General features: G+C 45.8%; 1 protein-coding gene across 1 annotated transcript in view; it reads left to right on the top strand.

Moving 5' to 3' along the window:
- The window catches only part of LOC138514720 (collagen alpha-1(VII) chain-like), a 1453166-nt gene that overhangs the window by 725766 nt on the left and 701886 nt on the right, over positions 1 to 25514 (top strand). The window contains exons 59-64 of the mRNA XM_069630120.1: positions 9600 to 9671; positions 12383 to 12418; positions 15133 to 15222; positions 16862 to 16900; positions 19929 to 19964; positions 23134 to 23268. Of these exons, the coding sequence (XP_069486221.1) occupies positions 9600 to 9671; positions 12383 to 12418; positions 15133 to 15222; positions 16862 to 16900; positions 19929 to 19964; positions 23134 to 23268 (408 nt within the window). The remainder of the gene's footprint in view (positions 1 to 9599; positions 9672 to 12382; positions 12419 to 15132; positions 15223 to 16861; positions 16901 to 19928; positions 19965 to 23133; positions 23269 to 25514) is intronic.

Here is a 25514-nt window from a genome sequence, read left to right as displayed (position 1 = left end):
CAAAGATACTTTGGTAAAAACCCTTGGTTTCCTATTGATTATCAAAAAGCCAAATGCAACGATAACATCCAATAACATCACAAATCAACTTTCTAGGTGCGAAGATAAACTAGACGAGTCGGTCAGAGGTATTTCATTCCCTTCAGAGGCAAGGATCAATTATTTTAAGTGACCTATAGCCCTGTCTAAATAGTCACCTTCCCTGACTCAGGAAGGCGATGGATGGTCTTTATGGACACGATGGCATTATGGACATATTTGGGGCCGTCAACACAATTACAAAAGTGACAGATGCAGGAAATGACTGAAAAGCCAGTGGGCCCCAGCGGAGGGAGATTGGGTAGAGCTAGCTGGGGCCTCCCTCTGGCACAGCCTCCCTGCCTCTCTCAAACTTGAGTAGAACCACCTCTGGTTCCGGAGGCAATCCAAGACCTTCCTTTTCGCTTCCGCTTTCTCTGTTCCCCTCCACTGCTGATGCACCTGACTGCTCCGTGCACTGGTCACCTGGTCACCCTCTGAACTCGGGCTCATGCTCCTCCATGTCCAGTTGCCCTCTCACTGCCTCCGGGCTCCCCAGCACTTAAAGGTCTGTATCTGCAACCCTACAGTCCCTTCTCTCTGCACTTATGAGCCACCCGCTGGCTGCACTTGTAAGTTAACTGCACTTCCTCCGTCCCCTCCCCCCTCGGCACTTCTCCCCTTTACTCTTGCCTGCACTTGCGCGATCTGAATGACACAAGGCCTAGTAAGATCGTTATTTTGTCCTCCCTTTGTTTCCCCCTCCTTGTCTTGTCGACCCTAGAAACACTTGTGTACAGGCGCGTTATAAATGCAACATCATATCATATCTAAAGGTTTTGACTCACCGACTAAATGCTAGCAGTGCCTGACATGGCTTATTTGGCCAAAAGATCAATCTCAATAAGGTTGACCGAAAGAACATATTGAGGAAAAGGAAAAGGGAGTCAGGGCAGAGTCTGAGGAGCTGTTGGAGTGGAAAGTCTGTCTACCCTGTCCATTTCCTGTTGTGGGTGTGTCTGCCTAAACCTAATCTACAAAGACTCATTCCCCCGCGGAGTGGGCGCGGAGTCAGGGCAGAGTCTGAGGAGTCCGAGGATCGGAGGAGTGGAGGCGTGCAGCCCCCTGGTTTGACATCCTGGTTTGACACCTGTCCTGCGGTCACAGCTTTACGCGACAATGCGCGAAACCCGCGCTCAATTCAAGCTGGTTTCTCCAGCAAGGACTACATCTGGCGACACACATCGAGACAAACATCGAGATCCCGTCCCTGTCGCATGTGTAACTGCTTTGCATGCTCCGTCTTCCGTCGCTCAAAGTTTAAACAACTGCACTAGTGCGGCTTGTGCGGCATCAGCCTCACCACCCTCACCACCCTCTATTTCAGCCTCACCAGCAAGTGAATCACCTACCCCTCAGGTGAGTGCCTCCCTGTGTAAATACCGTGACATACACAGTAACTGTATTGGCAACTGCAATGAGGCGTTTTCAAGCTCTGTTACCTGCGTGCCTTCGTCGGCACCCGCTGCCTGGCCGAGTGTTGGGGAGACCGGCGGGTCAGGCAGGCCCGCTGTGTGTGCTTGTGTTGTCGGCGGCGGCGGCGTGGGCTGTGGCGGCGCCCTCGCTGCTTTGGATGTTCTTGTCCTCACTGGCCGCCCCGGGCCGTCTGGGGCTGGGGCGATCTCGCTGTGTGGCGGCGATTCTGCTGGGCGGGCCGAGGGGTGGAGCCTGCCCGACGCGCAGCAGTCCTGCGTGTGCGGAGCCCTCTGCGAGCCGGGCGGTTGTTGTGACGTGGACGCTGTGTTTGACACAAGCGGTTCGCAGCTACGTCTTGTCAAATCCCCAAAGCTTTCAGGACACATTAGCACAACTACTAATGGACATACAATTACAAACCTGGAGTCACCCCGATTCAGGCTTTATAGCGCCTTGGCCTCACCTGGTAATCTTGACATTTCATCAGCACGCAGCTATAAAGAGGCTTGTCCCTATGAAGATCCAGCTGTACTCTCCAGTAACTCTACGTGTGGTATTAAGGTGCCCGTGTGTCTTGCACCACGACAAAGTGAAGAGAGGGGTGCTGACCCAAGTCTGGACGGTGGCCTGGGTGGTGTTTTGCCCCATTTGACACTGAACTCTTCTATTCACAAACTCACATCAGGGTCTGAGAGAAGAAATTCACTTGAGGTGGCCAATAAATTGTTACTTGACCTCACTTGTCTTAACAAAGAAAGAGCTGTTAAAAATATATCAAATGGAGATCCGATTCTGCATGCTCATGTAAACGACCATTCTGGCTCGGAGGCTTGTCCTTCTACAACGCAGCCCCCAGTGCTCACCTTGAGGTCAAGCTCCCTATACAAACGCAGGATGATCGATGGGAGCATATCTCCCAGTCTGAGTTCTTCTCAGAATAAAAAACAAAAAATGAGCACCATAGAGCCTAGCAATCTAATGGGTACGCCAGCCACCTCTTCATCCCCAAGGCAAGCCACTGAAGCTACCTCTTGTACAACGGATTCCTCTTCTGACCAAGCTTCAACGGACTCGTCCATAATGGAACACCCTTACCCTAAGATCCGACGCCCGACACACCGTGGTAGGAGAGTGCCACCACTCGACCCTAAAAACCTGGAAGTTCCAAGAACAGTTCAGTATACCAAAGATCTACAAGCAATTATTATTTCATCCATGGCCATTTCCACTGCACCTTTTATCAAAATGTATGAGAATCTTAACGACAATATAAAAGAGCTTTCCTCGGTGGTGATCATCATGAACAACAAACTGGAGACCATGGAAAACAAAAACTTCCATTGTAAGGAAGTCCTACAAGAGTTACACAAAAAAACAGACTGGGCGCTTGAAACACTGTCAGAACATGCCAAAAACGCAAATCTAGACAAAAAACTTCTAGCTGAGGTAGCCAAAGAAGCGCTGGGTATCTTTAAACAACAAAAAAAGGAACATGTCCACTAAGGGGTAGATACCCCCAATGTTACATCCCAGGCAACACGGCCACATGTCATACTAGTTTCTTCAACCAGTCCTGGGAGGTGCGCTTCAACTAATCCACCTGAGAATGACTTTAGCAGCAGTAACATAATTGCTGCTTCTAATACAGCAAGTGGACCTGCCCATGTGCAAAAAGACCCAACATCAAGCAACACGAGAACCCCAGAGTCCATTGTTCCTCACCCTGCCACCATAAACCCGATTGACCTCACCTTGACACCTGGGACTAAGGAGAAAGTTAGAAGATCCTCCACACAACCGTATGTTGCTACCATGTTGGTTGACGAATGTCAGCTTAGTACTCCGTTTGAAGCCGTACTAAAAGAGAGTCAGGCTGTTACGAACTTGGCACTACAAAATCCCCAACCGGCATCAACCTCAAAGTCGATCCCTAATCAAGAACTGCCCTGTCCCCAATCACAATCGACGTCCCCACCTGCGAGGACAAATCCTTTGCCTCCCATATATGACATCTTCAAGGAGACTATTGCTGCACAGAAGATCCCTTCAGCAAAACAGCAAACCAAAGGTGGCTTACCCAAAAAACCTAAAAATCAACCTGCAAGGAAAGCGAGAAGAGGTATCGACTCTCGAAAATTCTTACGTAACATCAAAACAGTTAATGTAACTGTCAACGGCTCCATCACTAAGGACAACATCTTTGAAAAAAAGCTGGATGTAAGCACAGCAAAATCAGTACCATCAGAAACCAAGGAGACATCAAACTGTATTAGTGACGGTTCCGACGACCTAATGAACGTATCTGTGTATGGTGATGATGAACTCATCGTCAGAGACATGTCAGTGGCATATCTGCAGGGCGGACCCAAGTCTTGCTCTGTTGCGCCAGCCCAGACTGTTTCAGATGTGCCTGACAATCTAACACAGGAAGACGTTAAGAGCCCCCCCATCTCACTTTTGAAGTCCAGTCAACAGGAGTCTATTAATGTGAATTTGCCTAAGGGAGCTTCTAGAATCTGTCAACTGATCAAACCACCGTCGCTGCCGAACATAGACGATGGTTTGCAGACTCCCCGTTTTGTGACCTTGGACGACAAAAGACGGATGCTCGCTACCAAGACCTGCATAAAGAACCCTCCACCAGGCCCGCAGGTCGTGATTGAATTGTCGCCTGTGCCCACTGAGTGGCAAGCTCCAAAATGTGTGATACAGGCTGCAACTACACGAAGAGCAAAACTGGGAATAAGCCAGTGTCGATTACAGATAAAACCAAAAATCAAACAGAGCGGGTGAACCGCTCAAATAAACAGCCCCAAAAAACAATAGCAAATGAGAGAATACAACAAATATCGACGCGGCAAGCAGCTCATCATCTGATATTGGAACGCATAGAATCTTCCGACGATCTGATATTAAATCGACACAACGTGCTTCGGCTGTATCAGCTGATTCCCAGTCTACGTGCGATAACTTCTGAAGACCTCAAAATAGTGGAATTTCTGAACGAAATGAAAACTGACGCTGTAATTCTACATTTACACTCTAAGATCATAGCAGATGCACTACTGGATGCTGGACCAGTGTTGATGTCCCTAGGGATTGACATAACTAAAGCCGAAGGAGGGGCTCGGTTTGTCTACCCTAAAGAGAGGTCACGTAGCAGATCGACGAACGTAGTGAATCGAAGACCTTCTGAAGATCACGAGAACAGCACAGATATAGATCAAAAGGAAAGTCCTGTGTCTAGCCCTCCCAGAAACTGGGACTTAGCGGACTTTCCCCATGGGGGTGAACTGATAAGAATAACAGTTAACGGAATGGTAAGTCCATCTATTACGCGAGACATCGTGAGGACCCCTGTCAACACAACAGACAAATGCGACGATTGGTCCTGGTTGGCCAAAACCTTAAACACAGAATCGATGAAATAATGCCAGGAACTGGGAAGTACTTATATATGTACTATAGGTTCATGGAACACTAGAGGCTTCATGCACCTGTTTGAAACAACATGGGCCTCGAATCTAGACATTCTGTGTTTACAAGAAACATGGCTCACACAAAGTCCATTGTTGGAAGGATTCGAAGTAGCCATCAATCCTGCTATAAAACAAACAAAGGGCAGGCCGATGGCTGGCCTTCTTTTGGCCGTGAGGAAAGGTGCTGGACTTCGGATCGTGAATTCTTACAACCCATCACCACTAATTCAGGTCTCCACCCTTGGTTTTTATCAGAAAGACACCAACAAGGAAGCTCGCGTGTATATTATCAACTTATACTGGAACCATAGATACAATGAAGAGCTCACCTTTATCGACCACGTAACAACTCTGATCGACGATTTACTCACAAAGGAGCAACCGCTAGACTTAATTGTATGTGGGGATCTGAACATTGTCTGTATCCCAGATGTTGCTCCAAATGGTGAAAACAACAGAGGCGATAGCAAACGCGAACAAGCTGCGTCCCAATGGTGTCTCGAACTGGATCTCAGAGGCTTGCACATGCTTAACGGACAAACGGTAGGTGACATCCCGGCCTGCCCTACGTGGAGAAGAGCTGACCAAAAATCAGTCATTGACTACATATTTGTGACTGAAAACATTCATAAGAGAACGATGAAACTTGAAGTCATTAAAATGAAACACAGCGACCATGACATGGTAAAACTCTCAATCTACCACCCCTGTTCAGGTGGTCAGACCTGCTGGCCGTTTGCGGTGTGCACTGGGACCGGCAGGATCCGACTAAATCTTGTGGATACAGAAGTAGCGGCCATCTCTAACGCCTTTCAACACACTACAAAATCTTTAGAATATCAACATCTTTTGTCCAGTTTTGAGGAACGTAAACGCAATCTAAAACACGTCGAGTTTTGTCCAAAACACAAATTCGACGTGTCTATTCTTCAATGAAAAAGAGCGATGAGACAAGAACTAAGAAAACTCAAAGGACCATACACCGCTACTTTGAGAGAGGGCAAAAGAGCGATCAAGGCCAAATATCGAAACTGGCTTAAATCCCATGCAGCGATTATGCTACAAAACGACTCAGATGATATGCTGCAAAAAATGGCTGGGAAAAACTCAGCGGGCTATTGGAAATTGATAAATAACACTATGGCTCCACAACATGCACTACAGGCCATTGCAGTCACCGAAGATGACTGGTCGAAGTTCTACACAAACCTCTTTTGCAGAGACAAACCTGTACCACCCTGGGTACCTATGACGTCAAATAAGTGGGACCTGGCGTTTGAGAGAAGTGACATCTTGGATGCCATTAAGAACGTGCATGACTCCAGAGCGCCCGGCCCCGATGGCCTAACAAACTATACGCTAAAAAAAAAACAGATTTATGGGCAGACTTTTGCGTTACTCTGTTTGACCGAGTCATTATGAGCCGATCAACCCCAAAGTCTTGGAAAATCAAAGTGGTGGTCCCTATTTTTAAAAAAGGAGACCGCTCAAACCCAAAAAACTATAGGCCCATAGCGCTTCTCGACGTGTTGGGGAAGATTTACGCCACCCTTTTGCAACAAAAACTGTCAAATGGGCTAATGACTATAACCACGTAGACCCCAGACAAGCAGGGTTTGTAAAAGGGGTTGGATGCGGCCTAAACCTGTTGGTACTGAACCTCATAAAGATGGAAGCAATCAGAACCAACGCAAAGATCTACTTGGCTCTGATAGACCTGTCTTATGCGTTCGACAGCATAGACAGAGAGTTGTTGTGGGACAAACTCATCAGATGGAACTGTCCTCCCAGTTTAGTGGAAGCAATTCGTGAATTACACACGGACACTTCGATCGGGATCCGTTTGGACACTAAAGGAACGTTATCTGCCCCTATCAGCACACATAAGGGAGTGAAACAAGGTTGCCCTTTGGCAGCCATCATTTTCAATCTTTTTATATCTGATGTAAACGCAGCATTCATTGGTGCAACAATGTTTCCTCCGAAACTACATGGCTCGCCCATCAACTATCTGGTCTACGCTGATGATCTTATTTTGCTCGATCTGACTCCCATAGGCCTTCAGCGTAAACTAAATTGTCTTGACATCTATACCACAGCTAATGGTCTTCAAATCAACAAACAAAAATGTGAAATTCTAATTTTTGAGAAACTACAAGGCTGTAGCTCCCGAGGAAAGAAGTACAGATGGTGTCTTGCCAATGAGCAACTTCAGATCGTAAAACACTCTACATACCTGGGTATGAAGATCAGTGCCAGCAGAAACGACGCGCCATGGGCTGAAGTGGTGAAAAGTAAATGTCGACAGATGGCTTGCCAAGCGTTGTTAATCAATAAAAAATTTGGAAAATTTTCCTTAAAACCAACAATTGAATTTTTCCAACAAAAAGTGGTACCCGCCCTGATCTATGGCGGCGAAAACGCATTTGGCTGCACAAGCGATCTGTGGAATTCACTAGAAAATATATTCTGGACGCGAGTCCTACAGCTTCCCAAAGGTACCTCGACGGTCTGTCTCCGATATGAACTGGGCCTTATCTCGATAAACGCAAGAGTCACCTGGAACCTACTGAGTCTGTTTAGGAAAACAACGACAAAAAATACAGCGATCCAATTCGAAATTTTACACAAGCCGGATACTGCCAAAGACTACACGGTTCTTTTCCAATGGAATCTCCTTTGCCAAACACTTTTAAAGGAGTTTGACATTTCCATTATAATGTTAACTGAGAATCCCGAGTTGGCAAAGACCAAAATTTGGAGAGCTGACTGGATTAAAACTTGCGAACTAAGAGCTAAATCTAAACTAATGCAAGAGGTCCTAGGAGAAGCTAAAGCATATGGTCAGAGGCACACTTATCTAACCCTACTTCCGGACCAACATGCAAGATCCTTATACATGCGCTTCAGGCTAAACATGATGGAAACAGAAGAGCGAGTGAGCAGTTGGGTGAAGTGTGCTGACACTGATCTAATGTGCAGATTCTGCAGTAAGAATAAGGAGACCTTAAAACACCTAATGTTGTTTTGTCAAACTCTTCAACAACAAAGAGAAACCCACTTTGGAGCCCTGATTAACGAACACCAGTGTATGACGGCTGACGACTGGTGGACAGCTCTATTTGAGGGGTCCAACAGAGCAGTCCTATTTGCATTAACAAACTTTCTGCGCGTAGTAAAGGGACGTCTGGACGACCAAAAAGTAAAATTGGGTGTAATCAAAGACATGAAATTTATACCAGTCGTTATCGGACCTACCTCTTAACATGCTACGATGGACGTACCAATAGAGCTGTTAAGATGACAATGGTGGAGGGAGGGATGGATGGAGGGAAACAAAAAATTCATATGTGATGTTTTCTTTTCTTGTTTTGTTTGTTTCTTTTTAAAGGTTGAATAAACCAATAAAAATAAAAAAATAAAAATAAATTAAAAAAGGTTTAAAGCGTTACCCAAAGTATTCGGGAAGGGAAGCGGTATGAGGGGGCGAGGGGTGTGGATGCATGAGGGCATGGAAGGACAGAAATCCCCCAAAAAGGAAAAAAAAAAGCAGAACCCAACTAAAGACATCTATTGCAAATTTGGACCAGTACCACTTAGCGAAGGGAATGCTATTCAAAGACTGATCCAGAGAGGTCACCCTAATGGCAGACACACCCCTGGATAGATATTGGGGTGGGGTGATCACGTATAATGAAAATGGAGCAGTGCAGAGGCACCCTTGGAGCTCAAGGTGTCAGGGTGGAAGCTGCGAGTCTAAAGTCACTGGGGCAGGTGGCTAGCAGCAAGATGGTTCGTATTCAAACCAGAAACACCATCATGCTGTACTGCACACAGCTGTGGGGGCGACTCAAACTCAGCAGGTGTCAAAGGAAGCACCGACCTAAGAACATGGCTTAGAAGATGGCGAAAGTCGCCCCTTCCAACAACATTACAAGAGCACTTTCAAGGCCAACTCATGCCAGGCATGTTTGTAAGGTCGGAAATCAGAAACAGATGCCTTTTCAATAGAGGAACCTTTGGGCAGTGGCATTTTCACATTGTGGTAAAAGAAAAAAAAAGCCTACCATCGGCCTACATTTTCCATCAGTACCACTAAGTCAGCAGATGAGCTGCAAGACGAAAGCATCTTATTTTAGTTATCTTATTTATTTACTTTGACATTTATATAGCGCACATAACCCAGGGGCATCTAGGCGCTTTTGCTTAAGAAAGTGGTTACAGTGGTTACTTTCAGGCATACGTTTGTGTGCACAAAATTGCACCGACACTATGCAGCCATATTTTAAGTCACTACACACACCGGGAGATAATGCTCTCAAACAAATGTAGTCAGCACAGACAGCATCCATCGCCCTAAGTCCAGGGGACATTGAATCTAGCAGCTGGGCTTCGGAGATCCTAAGCACTTTACGTGATGTATTACTGCTCTCTCTAAGAAAGTGTGCACATTTTAAGCAGTCTTTTATGTTATATTCCAACATGGATTTAGTAAAAGAGTGTGAAGAAGAGCTATTCCTGTGATCTTGTGCACCCCATACATAACAGCGCCCTGGATGGCACATTCTCAATGCATACTAGTCTGCAGTACCTCTCCTTGACTTCTCTCGTGTTCTTCTTTCCCAGGGCAGTCCTGGAGGACTAGGCAAGAATGGCCTGGATGGGAAGGATGGCCTCCCCGGACCTGCTGGACCAAAGGTGAGCCACGGCGGACTACGTCTCAGTCTTAAATCCAGCCTGGCTCATTATCACGCACTCGAGATGGAATGCAAGAACCTCTCCGCAAAGGCGGCTGGTCTCCCGGGAAAGTTCCAGGGCCCTTGAAAGGCTGATAGAGCTGGATCAGAGTCAGTCACTTGTCTAGCAGCCTTGAGACATGACTGAGTCGTCCTCACCACTACAGGCATTTGTGGGGCAGTGGTCTGTTAGGAAATCCCACTTCCCCACAGCCTAGGCCCTTTCTGTTAGATCAACCTATAATACCAAACTATATTGTAATTGACAAAAGCAACAGTAATGTATGCATGTAGAAGGAAACAAACATGTATGCGCTTTCGCAACATGTGCTTCTCCCTTCCATTGTCTGTTTGCATTCAATATTTTTAAATTAAAATGTTGCTGTTTATCGAATTTACATTTTTGGCGTATTCTTAAGTTCAGAACGTCCTGTAGCCTTTCATCCTTTGAACTCTGAATTCATTCCATAGTGGCTTGTGGCGTATTGGTGCCTTTAACTTACTTGGCTGGTGACCCATGAATTCCCCACATGTGCCACCTCAGCCTCTTGGTCTCTAATAGGATGCCTGGCGAAACTGGCAGAGGTTCCAGGATCTTTAAATTCCAAATATTCCTCAGCAAAGAACTAGAACCCTGGGGCCCAAAGACTTGCACAACCCTATAGGACAAATATCATTTTCTGCAGCAAAAATGCATGCTTTTCAGCTAATTTGCATACCCACAGTGCATTTCTCAGTGTGACTCAACTGAAAGTGAACCTCCAGGGATGGCTACTGGATGGCGCAGTGGCATGTATGGCTTGTTAGCTGAAGTGGCCTTGTCTGTTTCTGCATGTCAGGTAGTAGGGTTAATCTTCATGCATTTTCTTAAACCCACCACAATATTAATGGTGTTTGCTTTACTATAGACTGAAATTCAGAGATTATTTTTGCAAAAGTGCAGCAGCTGCTTTCAAGTGCTTTTATTTGGAGAAGGTACTTGTAAGTTATGCATATCATGTGCTATATGTGGTATGCTTAATTATGTTGTGTTTTGTTAATAGTTATCTTGTGTTGCAGTGTAATAGATGATGGTAATGGTTGGTCTGCTCTGGTATGGTAAGACATGGCATAGAATCCTCTTGTGCAGGGGACGGGAAGCCCACAATGCATTTTTTGCTGTTTTCTACAGCGTATATCGGAGTAAGGTCTAAAACACTGACTCCAATTAAAAAGAACAGAGGGCCTCATTACACGGATGGCGGTAAGGGTTTACCGGTACTGGTATTTTACCGGTACCGGTAAATCCTTACCGCCTTACTACGAGGTCCCTTTGCGGGTTGGGGAATTTAACGCCTGCTTTTTGCAGGCGTTAAAAACCAACCCGCAAAGGGACCAGGGAGCTAATTACGGTCCCGCAATTTGCGGTACTGTAATTAGTGCCTTCCCCATTCCCACAGAGCCCTATGGGGCAAAAATGGGAATGGGGAAGGTCAATGGTGGAAGGGGGAATTACCGCCCCACCAACCTTGGAATAGGGCGGTAATTCCTCTTTCCACCAAGGCGGTGCCGGTATTTTACCGGCATGAACCATGGCGCTAGTAGCGCCATGGTTCACCGCCATCCGTGTAATGAGGCCCAGAGACTTTTATGAATGTAGACCTATTGTTTCACTTTTTGTCCTGGTAGCACTTAGATTTGTTTTGTGGTCACTTATTTCCCTTATCGGCTCTATTTTGCACACTACGCGTAGTTTGTTACAACAACAGGGTCAATTGCGTAGGTGTTTGACACAATGGGCCTCATTATGAGGAGTGCGGCCGCGGTATGCACGGTGCCGGTAAGGGACCGGCACTGTTCATACCGGGCCGCCCCATTACGAGTCCTGCAGCGGGTCCCGCTCTACACGTCTGTTCAGACCAGACGTGCATAGCGGGACCCGCTAGCAGACCAGGATGCTAACAACGGGCCAGTCATTAACGGGCCCGTTGTTAGCATCCTCCCCATTCCCATTGAGCCCTATGGGAGCTCAATGGGAATGGGGATGTACCGGGTCCGGGTCCCGCGAAAGGGAATTACCGGGCCCTCCAAGGTCGGAGTGGCCCGGTAAATCCCCTTTTGCAGGACCCAGACCCGAGTTTGGAGGTAGCCATGCCGCTAAAAACGGCATGGCTACCTCCAAACTCGTAATAAGGCCCAATGAATTTACTATATAGTTCATGCAATGTGTTGTATGTGTCACTATGGAACATTATTCTGTCTGTCCATTGTACACATGTATTATAGGCTGTATGAAATGTTAGTATGCATGTTTAGGTTGTTTTATCTTTTATGAAGATTGCACATTTTCTAAGAATGTTTATTGAACTGAACTGACCTATTCAGAACTGATGCCCTGGTGCAGGCAGGTGGCAGGAGATTGAGTGCAAGCACGCTCCTTATCCTGTGCTTTGAGCTTTTGGCAAGCATCAGTGAGCTATATCACAGTGCCATCTTGGCATAGGCATCCCACGATGCCCTGGGACCGCTGATATCCCACTGAGAGTCTTCACTGGACGGTCCACCAGTGTCATGGGAGGCTGTGTGGGCTCTTCAACCCCAGCAAACCTGTAAGATTATCCCAATATATCAGGGCTATTTGAATGCATAGCAGATCAGTGATTGAAATCCACATTTCTCTTTTTCCGTGTTTAGGGTGAGCCGGGGCAGAAGGGAGAACCGAATGGAATTGTAAGTAATACGTGTGAACTACCTTATACCTCTAAAAGCAAATTGTGGCCCAAGACAATTTGGGCTCTGTGGCAGATGTGATGGTTCCATTGCTGGCACAAGTAACCCGTTGCTTATCTCCCATCCTGCACAGGATACATACTACTAATCACTTTGAGTGTGTTTGCATGGATTCTATGGTAAGGGTAGAGTTGTCTGAAGAATGAATACCACCAGGTTCACCCTAAGCCAGTGCTGGACTTTCCTTTTACCTAAGTTCTATGTCGGCCCATTTTGTTTCAATTAAGCGATGGAAGACTACAATTCCCAGAATGCCGTGGATAAGGGGAATTAGAGCCTTGCAGCAATTTGTCCCCGGTGCCATGAACTGGTCCGAAACATAAGAGCATGTGCTAGTAATATTGACACCGTGGCAATGCCAAACTTCCAGGATAAGTCAAGAAACTGCATTAAGTTACCAATTGTAATCATCTGCATTTAGCTTGTGTTCCAAACAGGAAGTTATGCAGTACATTTATTTTGCTTTTTTATAGGATCTAATTAAAATGCAAACTGAAGGAAATATATTTTTGCAAAATTATTTGAGAGCTCATTGGTGACGGTTAACAGTTGTTCTACAAAAAAGCCTCCACAGCCATATCACTCATCGCCCTCAACACGTACATTCCCCTCTACAGCTGCAACCCCCCCAATAAGTTCATTACCCTCCCCATGTGAATCAACTTGCAGTGCCGCATTGCCTTCCAGATCTGCATCACCCCACACAGCCACACCACACTCCATGGCCGCATCACCCTCCACAGCCACATCGTGCTCCATAGACGCATCACCATTTATAAACCTCAACAAACATCTGCCAGGAATCAGAATATAGAGGAAGGTTTGCAAGATCCCACTGCCTGATGTGCAGCTCTCTCCAGGCAGCCGTCGGCACCAAGAGGCCTCGGAAATGGTAGTGATTGTGCTTTATGAACACACAGCACATGGTGGGATACCGGCAAACTGCCCTTACCATCTCCGCCCCCCAATATCGGCAGAGAGCCGGTAAGTTCCAATGGATGGGATTGCCTGAATCACTGCCACCAATATTACCAGTGCTGGTGAGTCAGGCGTTCCTTTGCCAGTATGCGCCTGATCTACCAGCCCGTCTGGAAATAATTACTTGTGTTTTTTTCTGGACCGGCAAAACCGTAATGAGGGCTACTGTCTCTAATGGCTACTTGAAGGCGTTGGGCCTTATTATGAGTCCGGCGTAAACGTGCTATTAAAAACGGCACGGCTGCCACCGCAGTCATTTTTTTCCGGCACCCGGCAATGGGGAATTACCGGGGCATTACAGCCCCGGCGGTCCCGGTAACTCCCCTTTGCCGGGTGCTGGAAAAGATTACTCCCTATTCCCATTTTAGTCCTATACGATTCAATGGGAATGGGGAGGACGGTAGCATCGGCACCATTAATGAGGTTTCCGGTGCTACCGTCAGACTCTGCGGGTGAGCACCTGCCCGCAGAACTCAGAGTCTGCCGGTCTGGTAACAACGGCCCATTGTCTGTGACTGTGGAAGTGCAGAATTCCAAGCAGCCATTATATATCTGGTCTGTCCATTATGGGAGGTTGACTCAGTTCCCTTCTCTTTCCTGTTGAATATGTAATTTAATGTGGTGATGCTCAAAAAATGATGCACAACCCTTTGCATTCACTGGACACAGACACAACCCTCACTGTTAGTAGAACGTGTTCTCAAGGGAGGAGCATATGCAGTGGAAGTCTCGTGGTCCGGATTCATAAAGATTTGCACTGATGCAAATCAGGAGATGACCTTAGTATCTCATGTTTGGTCCTGCTGCTTCACACCCGATTCACAAAGCCTCAAGGTCGAGGAAATGTGGCAGATTCCGAACCTTCGTGAATCGCTGTTGTACTTGAGCCTCCCTAAGATGCTCAAAGCCCACCCAAAATCTGTAATGCCCACTCAGCAGCACTGTGTAGGCATTTACAGACGTTAATGTCACTGTGGCGGGCCCAACTACATAAGCTTCAAGACCCACTTGTTAGACAACCCTGGCTACGCCTCTGAAGATGCTCCAAGGAGCTCTGGATTTACTCCTGTTTTAGGCCACTGGACTGTGTAAGTGTACTGGCGTCACTCCAAGCACTTAACGAGTGAAGGCCCTGCGGACCCCCCACCAGAGTGGTAGCAATCACTGCCTACACCCAATCTAAGGGAGGCCCGGAGGCCCCCATTCAAATGTCGGGATGTGTGTGCAGCTACACAAATGCTTCCTGAGCAAACGTGGCCGCAATGCCAGCATTGTCAAGGGTACGCCCTAGTACATACTTGCAAGGGGATACAATACATCACTGCTCCCATCTGCTAATTCTGGGGCCCTTAAAGGACATTTAAGGCATGAGGGGCTTTTCTGGGTTGTGATGATTGTGTCTGGTCGTCGCGGCTATTTGACCTCCACATTATTGGGGATTGTGTTCCCGCCCCGTTGGTCCCGCCTGGAAGTCCCAGCCAGTGGTATGCGGGCAATCACAACCATCAAGGCTTGTGCCCCATTCTTAACTGCCCCCTTGATTTGAGCCCATCTCCAGGCTTTCTCAGTCTAGCCTATTCCTGGTTTCTCAAATCAGGTCTCAATGGTCTACAAACAGTTGGTTCCTGGCAATAAAAAGAAGATCCTTTAACAATGTTATATTTTGGTAATTGCAGGTTGCCAAAGGACAGAAAGGTCCACCTGGACCCATGGGACCTGCAGGACCACCCGGTCCGATGGGGCTACCTGGTATTCCTGGAAACCCGGTAAGTACTGCCAGCTTTGCAAATGCATGGCACCGATCACCATTGATTGACCAGCGTAAATGTTGGTATGAATTACACTGGTTAGGCTCTGGGAATCTTTTCAGAACTAGGGTTTGGGCGAGTGCTCGGCCATTGTTTAAGGGGCTCTACCTACAGAGTATTCACAGAGACTTCTGTATGATGGCATAGCTCCCTTTCTGTAACACGACAGCAGCTGGCACCGAAAAGAAAGGTTCATTCGTTTTGGCAAAGGTTTGGGGCAATGGAATATTTTTCTTTGGATCCATTAGTCATTTTGAGTCCAAGGTGCAATGGACTTAATGCGCAGAACACTGATGAGATACAATGGGTGATCCTCCTCTGGAGAAACACATCCCGGGGTAGTAAAGAGCAACAGCTCTGTTTAGAATAATACATAGAACAGGCACAGCGTCCTTTCATCGACAGCCATTTTTTCGACAGGTTTTTTTAACGAAACGTTTTTGCTGCAAAAACCCATCAAAAAATATAGGGGGGGGGATCATATAAAGGGTTGGGGGTCTGTAATAGTAAAAAACGATAGAAGAAGTGGGTTTGGGGGGAAGGGGGACAACCCACCCTCCTCTTAAATAAACCTTTTTCTATGGGTTTTTTAGGTGAAAAATGTTCCTTAAAAAATCCGTCCAAAGAATAGCTGTCGATGAAATGACATAGAACAATGGACTCTCTTAGTATTGCTAAGTCGCTGTGAGTAGATGTCAACGCAATGGACTTAATATATAAATCTGTGGAAAGGGGTTAAAGGGGGATCGCCTCTTGTATCCATTTGCCTTTGTTTGTGGTGCAATAGTGCAGTCAATTGCTCTAACTTTGAATGGCAGACAATGGGCACGCTCACTATACGCAGGAAGATATGATGCGCTGTGCTTTCATTTGCCCTCCTGTGCTTGCAGGCAAGCTCAGCAGTAGCAGCAACCCTCGCCTCTCTGCCAAGGCGGGCACTGGCCAACAGAGGCGGGCCGCCTTGCATGATTGCGGCAGATTGTTTGTGCTTATACTGCAAAGTGCAGAACACTTCTTCTTGACTCTCAAGCCATGTGATTGGTGACAGATGTGTGACCTTCTCTTTTGTTAATCCAGCTGTACACGTGTCTGTGGGAAAATGACCTGGCCATTCTCTAAACGACCACTATAGGATGCTCCTCTCACCCATGTGCCGTACCAGACTATCGCAGGTCTCCTTTGGCTGCCGGTTTTCCTCAATAGTTATCAGACATTGATCCTCAAAACAGAGATCCTGGCATCTATGCATTATCTCATGCATGCCACCATTATCCATTCCATTTGGAGACACTAGTCCAGTCCTGGTTTTGACTTTGCCTTCAACCCCCGAGCTATCTTACACAGATGCTCTGCATGCAGGTAGGTTGATAACTACTGTGATCTGTGGCACATGCCTCTCAGGGCGGATTATGAAGGATTAAGCAGAATAGATTCCCCTTCAAAATAGTCTGATCTACACCTGTTGTTAGAACTGCTCAGGAGATCAGTGCACCTCCAGCAGGTAAGCCTCCTACCCAGTTCATCTCTTTGTGCACTAATAACTACCCACAACACTCTTCATTGTTGTAATTGTGTTGTCTTAACTGTTTACTTTAAGGGAGTTCCTGGGCTGCCAGGCAAAGCAGTGGAAATTAAGGTAATATTTGCATTGTCATCTTTAGAGTGGTTGCTTGGCAGATGTTTTATTGTTTGTCGTTACTATGCTATTATGAGCGCTATTTCAGATATCTCCAAATTAATACAAGTGATTGCAACTATGATCTCCATTGACATTTAGCATCAGCAAAATATTCTAGGAAAGGGACTCGCATTTTTTGGGGATCAGTGGTCTGCCACGAGGGCCTCTCTTGGTGTTTTGGACTTTGGCTGACCCTTCACCATTGGTGGTGCTGGCTAGAGCTGATGGGAGTTGTAGTCCAAAACATCTAGAGATCCAAAGATCTGAGACCTTTTTTATAGAGGTTGTTCTTGTGGCTTTAAAACAGACGTCCCTTACATTCATGACTGTAGCCTTTAACCTTGGAAGGGTGCAGGGTTTGAAGCCATGGAACTTAACACAAAATGGTTGCCTGCCCCTCAGTGCATCCCCCTAGTTCAGCCATAGATGTGCTATTAATCCCAGCGGTAACACAGCATGACACCTTAGTAATACCATGCAAGTAGACACTAGCTAAGTGTATGGTGAAAATGAGCTGCCTGACTCATTTCCATTTAAAGGCACAAGTTGAAATTGTTTCTTAGAAATAGTTATGTACATAAAATGACTGTTGTTGATCGCATTCATATGAATGACGCACAATGAATTCAGGTTGTAAACCCCAACCATTAACGGGAAAGGTGTTGTCATGTTCACAAAAGATGTCCCAGTATTAGGGAAATCAAAGTAAACTGCACAGAATAATAGAAGTGAAATTATAGCTAAAAAGAGAATGTTACGCTTGATCTATCACTCCATCTTGTGCAGCTAAATCCTCATTGTATTCCAAAGGTATCCAGTGATGGTACCGAATAGAAAACAGAGAATAACTTTTTTTAACCGAAACGTAAATACCCCAAAAAATATTGCATTTTTAAGTAAAATGTATATTGAGGTGACTTAAAGGGGTAAAACGCGGTGGGGAGGCTTTTGGGGAGGGTTTAGAAGTGCAGGGAAACAGGAGTTTGGGGGACCCCCCCAATTAAAACAAAATAAAATTGATATTTATTTTTGTAAAAAAAGATTTGGTAAAAAGATATTCTCTGAAATTTCAATTTGGTAACATCCCATAGATCCTATTGCAATGTGTTTCAGTTTTTCTTTTTTACATTTCAATGATTTTCTTCAGGATATTATGAACTAAGCTGCTAAGAGTGAAGACTGGTTAAATTGCATAGTTCTTTACAAATAGGGGTGGAAAACTGAATGTGTCAGTGTCAGAAATTATTGAATCCCAGTACCGTCAGTTTATTTGATCAGCATTTGCATGGAAGGGAATAAGTAATCCTATTCATTTACAGTTAGTATACTTTCAGGAGTGTGAGTGCCAACACTGCTTATGCATACACACATGGTCGGCGGTGGTGCGCATGCTGCACCTTGCTGATCAACACCAGACCCCTTATACCTCCAACATGGGGGCAACCTTTGTGGGGCAAAAAGTTGTCCCATATTGTTGGTATCCAAGGCTCCCACCCAGACCTGCATCGACCACCGACCAGCCCTGTAAACATATGTAGATTTCTGTGTCAATATGTACAGATGCTAATTAGAGGTGTGTATTTATAATGCTTAAATTGAAACGTTTGTAACTGACACTTATGGGTTAATTCCTTAACTCAGTGTCCCATCCTTTTTGTTAATTGGAAGTGATATGTGATCTGTGCTGACAACTGATGTCACTGAGTAGCCAATTGCAAACGTATTCTCTTTTAGTATTCTGTGAACAAGGCCTAGTAGTGGTATGAAGCTGATCAGCTAAATGTGTCAACACTGTGAAATACAACCTCCAGATATATATTTCATAACACAAAATGTTGATGTGAACCTGATTCTAAGTGCTTTCAGTTTTAGCAGATAGGATACCTGAGGCACAGGCAGATCAACTAATGTCCACAGGATCTTGGCCTGTTATAATCATCACACCATTTGTGAGGTGGGGAAGCTGGGATTACTGCAGAGACCTGGTTTTGGGATCCACAGTCAGCAACACAGCCACTAGACCACACGCAAGAACAATGCACTTCACATGGCAGCTGTCCCGTGTCTATGCGAGATGTGTCGGTTACTTTAACAATGCTCTAATATGAGCCTGTTTGCTGATATCTCTTTCAACTTGCGCCCTTGTTGGCCATCTTGCCATTGTAGCAAAGAATGTCATGATCTTGTGCACTGACCATCTCTCAATTACCTTATATTAGGGGGTCTGAGTTGGATGACTGCCACTCCCATGTCCACATTGATCCCGCCCTGTCACTAAAATGCAAAATGTACAGTCTTCCTAAATCAATATCATTTCAGGAATAGGTAACAATCAAATGCATTGGTCCGCTATATCACAGCACCCACCTTGCTCTGCTTCTACCGAGAGAGACTGCGATCCATCCAACAGAATGGCGCTCTGGTCTCTCTTGGAGAGAAATACAGAAAAGCAGGGGTCCCTTAACCTAGAAACGGGGGGGGGAGTCAAATTGAACAACACGAAAGGGTTCTAGGTCTTATTTGTCAAAGAAACTTTTATTTAAGGTTCTTTTTTTTCACATAGAAGGTCAATCGTACAATTAATTCAAAAAACAGAAAACAAAGTCCAAACCCAATGGACAGCCCACCATTAGCGAAAGAAAACAAAAACATTAAGTAACACTTATAATGTCAAAAAATACAAATCATATACTCAATCATACCAATCATACCTTCAGTAACTCATTAACAATCAATAATAAAATTACACAAAACAAACACATAACACATAATTCTATTCATATTTTTAAATTAAAGTTAATATCTCCTCTCTCTTATTAAAATGGCTGTGTTTCAGAACTCCCAGGATTTCAAGAGAGAAAAGGAGTTTACACCAGGCATTGTCATTCTTGTAACTGAAATAATACACTTTATATATTTATTTATGGATGTATAAAGTGTGAAACCAGGGATCAATTAACCAAATGAATATTTCTTTACTTTACAGGATCTGGAAAAACTGTTTGAAGTGTATGGCATTAAGGTAGGTTAACACCTTGACATTTTAAGGAGTGTGTCTCAGTGTGTGGGGGTTGTGTGTCCTTCCCCTGTCCACCTTGCCTCTACTGGGACTGACTTTCAGAGTCCAGAAGTCAATGCAGCGATTGCCAATGGGGAGACATGCACTGGACCTCACCTCACACCTTCAAACGTAGACGGATAACGGGGTGCAAGCTTTAGAGACCAACACGGGGAGTCATGGAATCACAACTTTGAGGAGCGACCCTCGGAGTGCACAAGTAAGATGGCAACACAAATCGAAGGCCACTTCTTCTGGGACTGATGCAGCAGGAGCTAAATTACTAATCGCTTGCCATTCCCACTCTGGTTGGTGGAAATGACAGTTGTACTGGAGGCCCATCAGGAGCTTGGCGGTAACCGTTGCCATCAGTGGTAATGGTCATTCTTTACCTGTTTAGGGATGTTTGCTACTCCCCTTTCGAATGTCCCACAGGACTTAATTGTGGAGTGGCTTTTTGTTGAATGTGGAAATAGCAATGGTGCTATTACCGCAATAAGTGGAGGTAATACAATTGCAAGTGGGCAGTTTTCTTGCCTACTTGTTTCCAAGCCCAAAATCAGAAGGAATGGTAAAAACTATACTACCTGCTTTGATCCCTACCGCCCTACTTCTAAAAAGGCTCTTGGCTTGTATTACCGCTGGCATTATGACATTACCAGCAGTTGTATTTGTAACACCATTGGAACACACATTTCTCAGCATTTTCTTTCCTCCAGCTATAACATATACAATTTTTGGGGTGGGGGAGGTCCTGTGTCCAAGTGTGATAACTGGCAACACTTAATAAACACTTCTCAGTGTGCCAGCTCCTTACGGGAGAGATGGCTTGTAAGATCAGCGCAGGCCCCATCTTATTTTCAATGCTAATGTACACCATTTTAAGATGCCTTGTCTTCTATGATGCCGGAAGATCCTAGTGATAGATTTACCACCGGGTGCAATTTTACCAGCAAGGGTAAACTCCCATTATACATATTCGGAAGGTGTAAATGGCAAGAGTTAATCAAACATTCTGTAATTGTTTGGTCTGCTTCTGGCCCCCATTTCATTTCACCACCCCTGGAATGAATGCCATCCTTTTCCAGGCGAGCACCATTGTTTTATGAAAGTAAATGTTCGGAGAAAAAAAATATGAGCAGAAACAATTATTATCATTATTTTTATTCTGGTATTTATTGAGAGCGGGCCTAGCTTCGAGAAGCAACAGAGTGCTATACAGAGGTGTACAACAGTACAGATTCATAACTGAGCACTTTACAGAGGTATACACCGGTACAGATGCATAACGGAGTGCTTTACAGAGATATACAGCAGTACAGATGCATAACAGAGCGCTTTACAGAGGTATACAGCAGTACAGATGCATAACGGAGCGCTTTACAGAGGTATACAGCAGTACAGATGCATAACAGAGCGCTTTACAGAGGTATACAGCAGTGCAGATGCATAACAGAGCACTTTACAGAGGTATACAGCAGTACAGATGCATAACGGAGCGCTTTAGAGAGGTAACAACAGAACAGATATAAAGCGGGCGATAGGATACAGAAACAATAATAGATTCATGGATTGTCCACCAGCTTTTGTGATGGGATTGTCTAATTTTCTACTGTAGTTGGTATCCCGGCATTCAACAGTACCCCGGCATTAGATCAAAAGCTCTCAAGAGAAATAACCATCTAATTGGAAAACATAGTTAGGGCTTGCACATTAATTTCTATCTTAGATGCTTTAGAACAGGAGTCTGTAACCTGTGGCTCTCTATAGGTTGGACTACAACTCTCATGATCACACACCACCGACTATGCTGACTAGGGCTGATGGGAGTGGAAGTCCAAAACATCTGGAGGGCCAAAGGTTGCAGTCCCAGACCCTAGAGAAGCAACAATCAACATTCAGGAAAACTCTTCAAGGGGTATGAGGTCTACAGAAGCAGAGCACTCTACAGCTGAGTCAGACTCATGAGAATGTGTGGGGTGGGAAGGGAACAGCAATTCTCTGCTCCTCTATTTATTTAATATCCGATTCATGTGTCTACAGTATCTTTCAGAATGTAGGAGATTATTTTGCAAGGAGACCCTTACTGGGTGGGAGCGTGCTTTTTAGGGAGCGCGAGCAACCTGATCCGACAGAAATACACTGAGAAGTGACTATATCATTAATTGCACATAAGCCCTGGTAACAGTTGGGTAAACTTCCAGTTGACGAATAGGAGTGTCCCATGGGCTTCAAGAAAATGTACCACTCACAAATACGTGCAATCTGCCTTCAGATTCAGGGAGTGCATGATTTATTTATTTATTTGAATTCTTAGCAGCTACACGCCCATAGGCCGCAGAGCGCACAAGAGGGCAGGATGAGAAATAGAGGACAGAGAGGTTTGAAGAGAAGAAAAAGAGACCAGCAATTAGTCAGCAAGGTTAAAAAGCAGGGTTTTTACATTTCTCTGACACATTGGGGGTCATTACAACCTTGGAGGTAACCATGCCGCAATTTGCGGCATGGTTACCCCCTTACCAGGTACCAGGTCCAGGTTCCTTGAATGAGGAATTACCGGGCCATTCCAACCTTGGAGGACCCGGTAATTCCTCATTCAAGGAACCCGGACCCGGTACATCCCCATTCCCATTCGACCCCCCATAGGGCTCAATGGGAATGGGGAGGGAGCTAACAACGGGCCTGTTGTTAGCTCCCTGGTATGCTAGTGGGACCCGCTAAGGGCACCTGGTTTTACCAGGCGCCCTTTGCAGGTGCCGCGAGCAGACTCGTAATGGGGCGGTAAGGGGTTGATGGCTCCGGCACCATTACCGGCACCGTTAACCCCTTACCGCCAAGGTCCTAATGACCCCCATTGTCAGTGATTTGGAAATTTTTATAACAAAAGACAAGGCATTCCATTCACATGGAGCATTGAATTCAAAACTGCAGTCACCAAAATGTTTTAAATGTTATCACTGCTGATTAAGCTGCATATTGTCAGAGGAGCGCAGTGTTTGGCCGATTGTTTCTGCGATAGCCTTTAGTGAGATCATGATTATGTAAGGGTTATGAAGCAATTTCCTCCCCAAAGTGTGGCCCACTCTGTGGAAGAAGGCAGTGTTTGTTGACATCTCTTGCTCTGTTCCTCCAGATGGCGCTGCTGAAAGAGCTCACTGACCATCTCCTGCAGCACGGGGTGGAGGAGGTGCTCTACCAACTCACCAGCTCCAAGAAGGACCGCGCCTCGAAGAAGAAGCCGGGGCTGAAGCAGGATGCCAAGCTTACTGTGAGTGTCGGACACTGTGAGTCCCAGACGCCGCGCGTCTTAACCAGGCACTGCGCTGTTCTGTTGCCAAGCTTCACTTGTATTGGGTTTTGGAAGTTTTCACAGTCCCACCATGGAGGCCTACAGCCTTTTGTGGCAGAGCATTGCTTATGCTGCATATTTATTCTTGCACTAAAAAGTGGGGCAGTGTCTGGGTGCATACCTATACTGCACTGTGGGGGGCACTGTATTCCGGCATTGTCTCTGTGCCATATAATCCTTGTGACTCTAGCCTTGACTGTATAGTGTTGATAGGCCAATCAGGCACTCCAGGTTAATTGGACTACAAGTTCCATCGTTCCTCACCATTGACTATGCTGGCTAAGGCCGATGGAAGTTGCAGTCCAAGACATCTGGAGAGCCAAAGGTCGCACACCTCTGCAGTACAGCAGCACAAACAATTCCATGACAAGATAAATCTGAAGACCCCTTGTACTACTGCTCCGCCCCCGGCATATAATTGTATTCTTTGTTGCTTTTAGTCCTTGTCTCCCCCTATTGGCCAAGACTATACAGATTTATAAAGATGCACAGCTAATGGCCATTTCCCCTGAGGGATGCTTGGCCTCTCAGGGAGGGTTCCCCATGTGCCCGGATTTTGCTCCAGTGTGACTTTCGCATCTAATGGGTGTAGATAATCTGAATTGATTGGTGACAGTTTACCTGGATTACAATTCGTGGGTTCAGACTGTACGCACCCCCCCCCGACCCCCACCATCTACAGACCATCGCAATGAAATCCAATCTTGCGCCAATTTGACATGTGTGTGTTTGGGTGAGCAAGTGGCAAAGAGCTGGTTATGGAGATGGGCCCGGCTAGGAGAGCTCAGGATCAGGCCAGAAAAGACTGCAATGCTGGTGGGTCTGAGGCTTTGGCTGGAATATACATCCAAGCCCAAAGCCTAGGTACGAATCTGCCTAGTTGCATTGTTGCACCTCTGCCTTTGGAGGCTGCGATACCCTCTTGGTCACTAGCTCTTTATACGTTTTGAGGGTCTGCTCCGTTGATTTGTTCATCTTCTGGGATGTGTGCCAGAAACAGAAGAGGACGCCTTCAAGGATCATGTATCGTACAGATGTTCTGGTGGTTCTTGAGGTGTGCAGGAGTTCTGCTGGTGTGCAGTCCTGTCCATGCCACTTATGGAGGAGTCTTCCCCCTATTGAAACTGATAAGGTCCTTGCGCAGTGCCTTGTTCCCTTGGTCAGTAGGAGACAACCATGTCACATGGCATCCTGCCAATCTTGCCCCCGGAGAGGCTTGCTGTGTATTCCAGTGGGTGGCAGAGGCAGGAAACAGGCAAAACGCCAGTGGACGAAGCAGCAATTTGAACCGCAAGTTGACCTGCGTCCAACCACAGCTCATAGGACTACATTGGCCCATTGGATAACATTGGTGTGCAGAGACTGTCTGGCCGTGGTTGGAAAACGCTGAACCTCTGACAGAAGTTGCAGGAAATTTGACTGCAAATTCCCCATAGGACAATAACTGGCAATTTGAAATCACTTTGGACACAAACAAAAATGTCAAATGCCAAAAGTAGGTGCTTAACAATGTTTGGACAGCAATAGCGGCTATGCTTGGTGGCAACCGGGGGGACTGATGCACCCCCTGATTAAAGGCCTATCTATCTATCTATCTATCTATCTATCTATCTATCTATCTATCTATCTATCTTACTCATATATCGTGACATACACCCAAAGGCCTCAAGGCGCTCTGAGTTACTTACCTGAAAACTTACCCAAAGGTTACATTTATGTATCTGCTAAATGCACTACAAATTACCCCTGAATCTAACTATTGTGGGCAGCCTTTTGTTAAACATAACATATTGCTATAGCGTATCTCTGTTGCCCCAGTCCTCTTATTATAGGTATGGCTTGCCTGTTCGGCCACTGCTACCCAGGGTGAGCTGCAGGACATCTGTAGGAGCCCATTGCTTAGCCGGGTAATGGTGGTGATCCGGGGCTTCAACACAAACCTCAGGAGATCTCTCCTGGCACTCTCCTCCTGCTGAATATGTATATTAACCCCTCACAAGTCACATTCATTCAGTCCCATTTCTGTTTTTTAAGACATATTGAAACCCTGATTCCCCATAAACTATGCAGTGATCTGGGTGCTGCTGAAGGCAGCCCGAATAATTGATTGCATCAGAAGAAATCCCAGGTGCTGACAAAGCACCTAAAAGCCAGTGCATCAGAGA

This window comes from Ambystoma mexicanum, chromosome 12, assembly GCF_040938575.1.
Source record: "Ambystoma mexicanum isolate Mex_15411 chromosome 12, UKY_AmexF1_1, whole genome shotgun sequence".
NCBI classification, from domain to species: domain Eukaryota; kingdom Metazoa; phylum Chordata; class Amphibia; order Caudata; family Ambystomatidae; genus Ambystoma; species Ambystoma mexicanum.
Note: the sequence above shows the minus strand (reverse complement) of the source record. Positions and strands in the feature narration are given on the sequence as shown.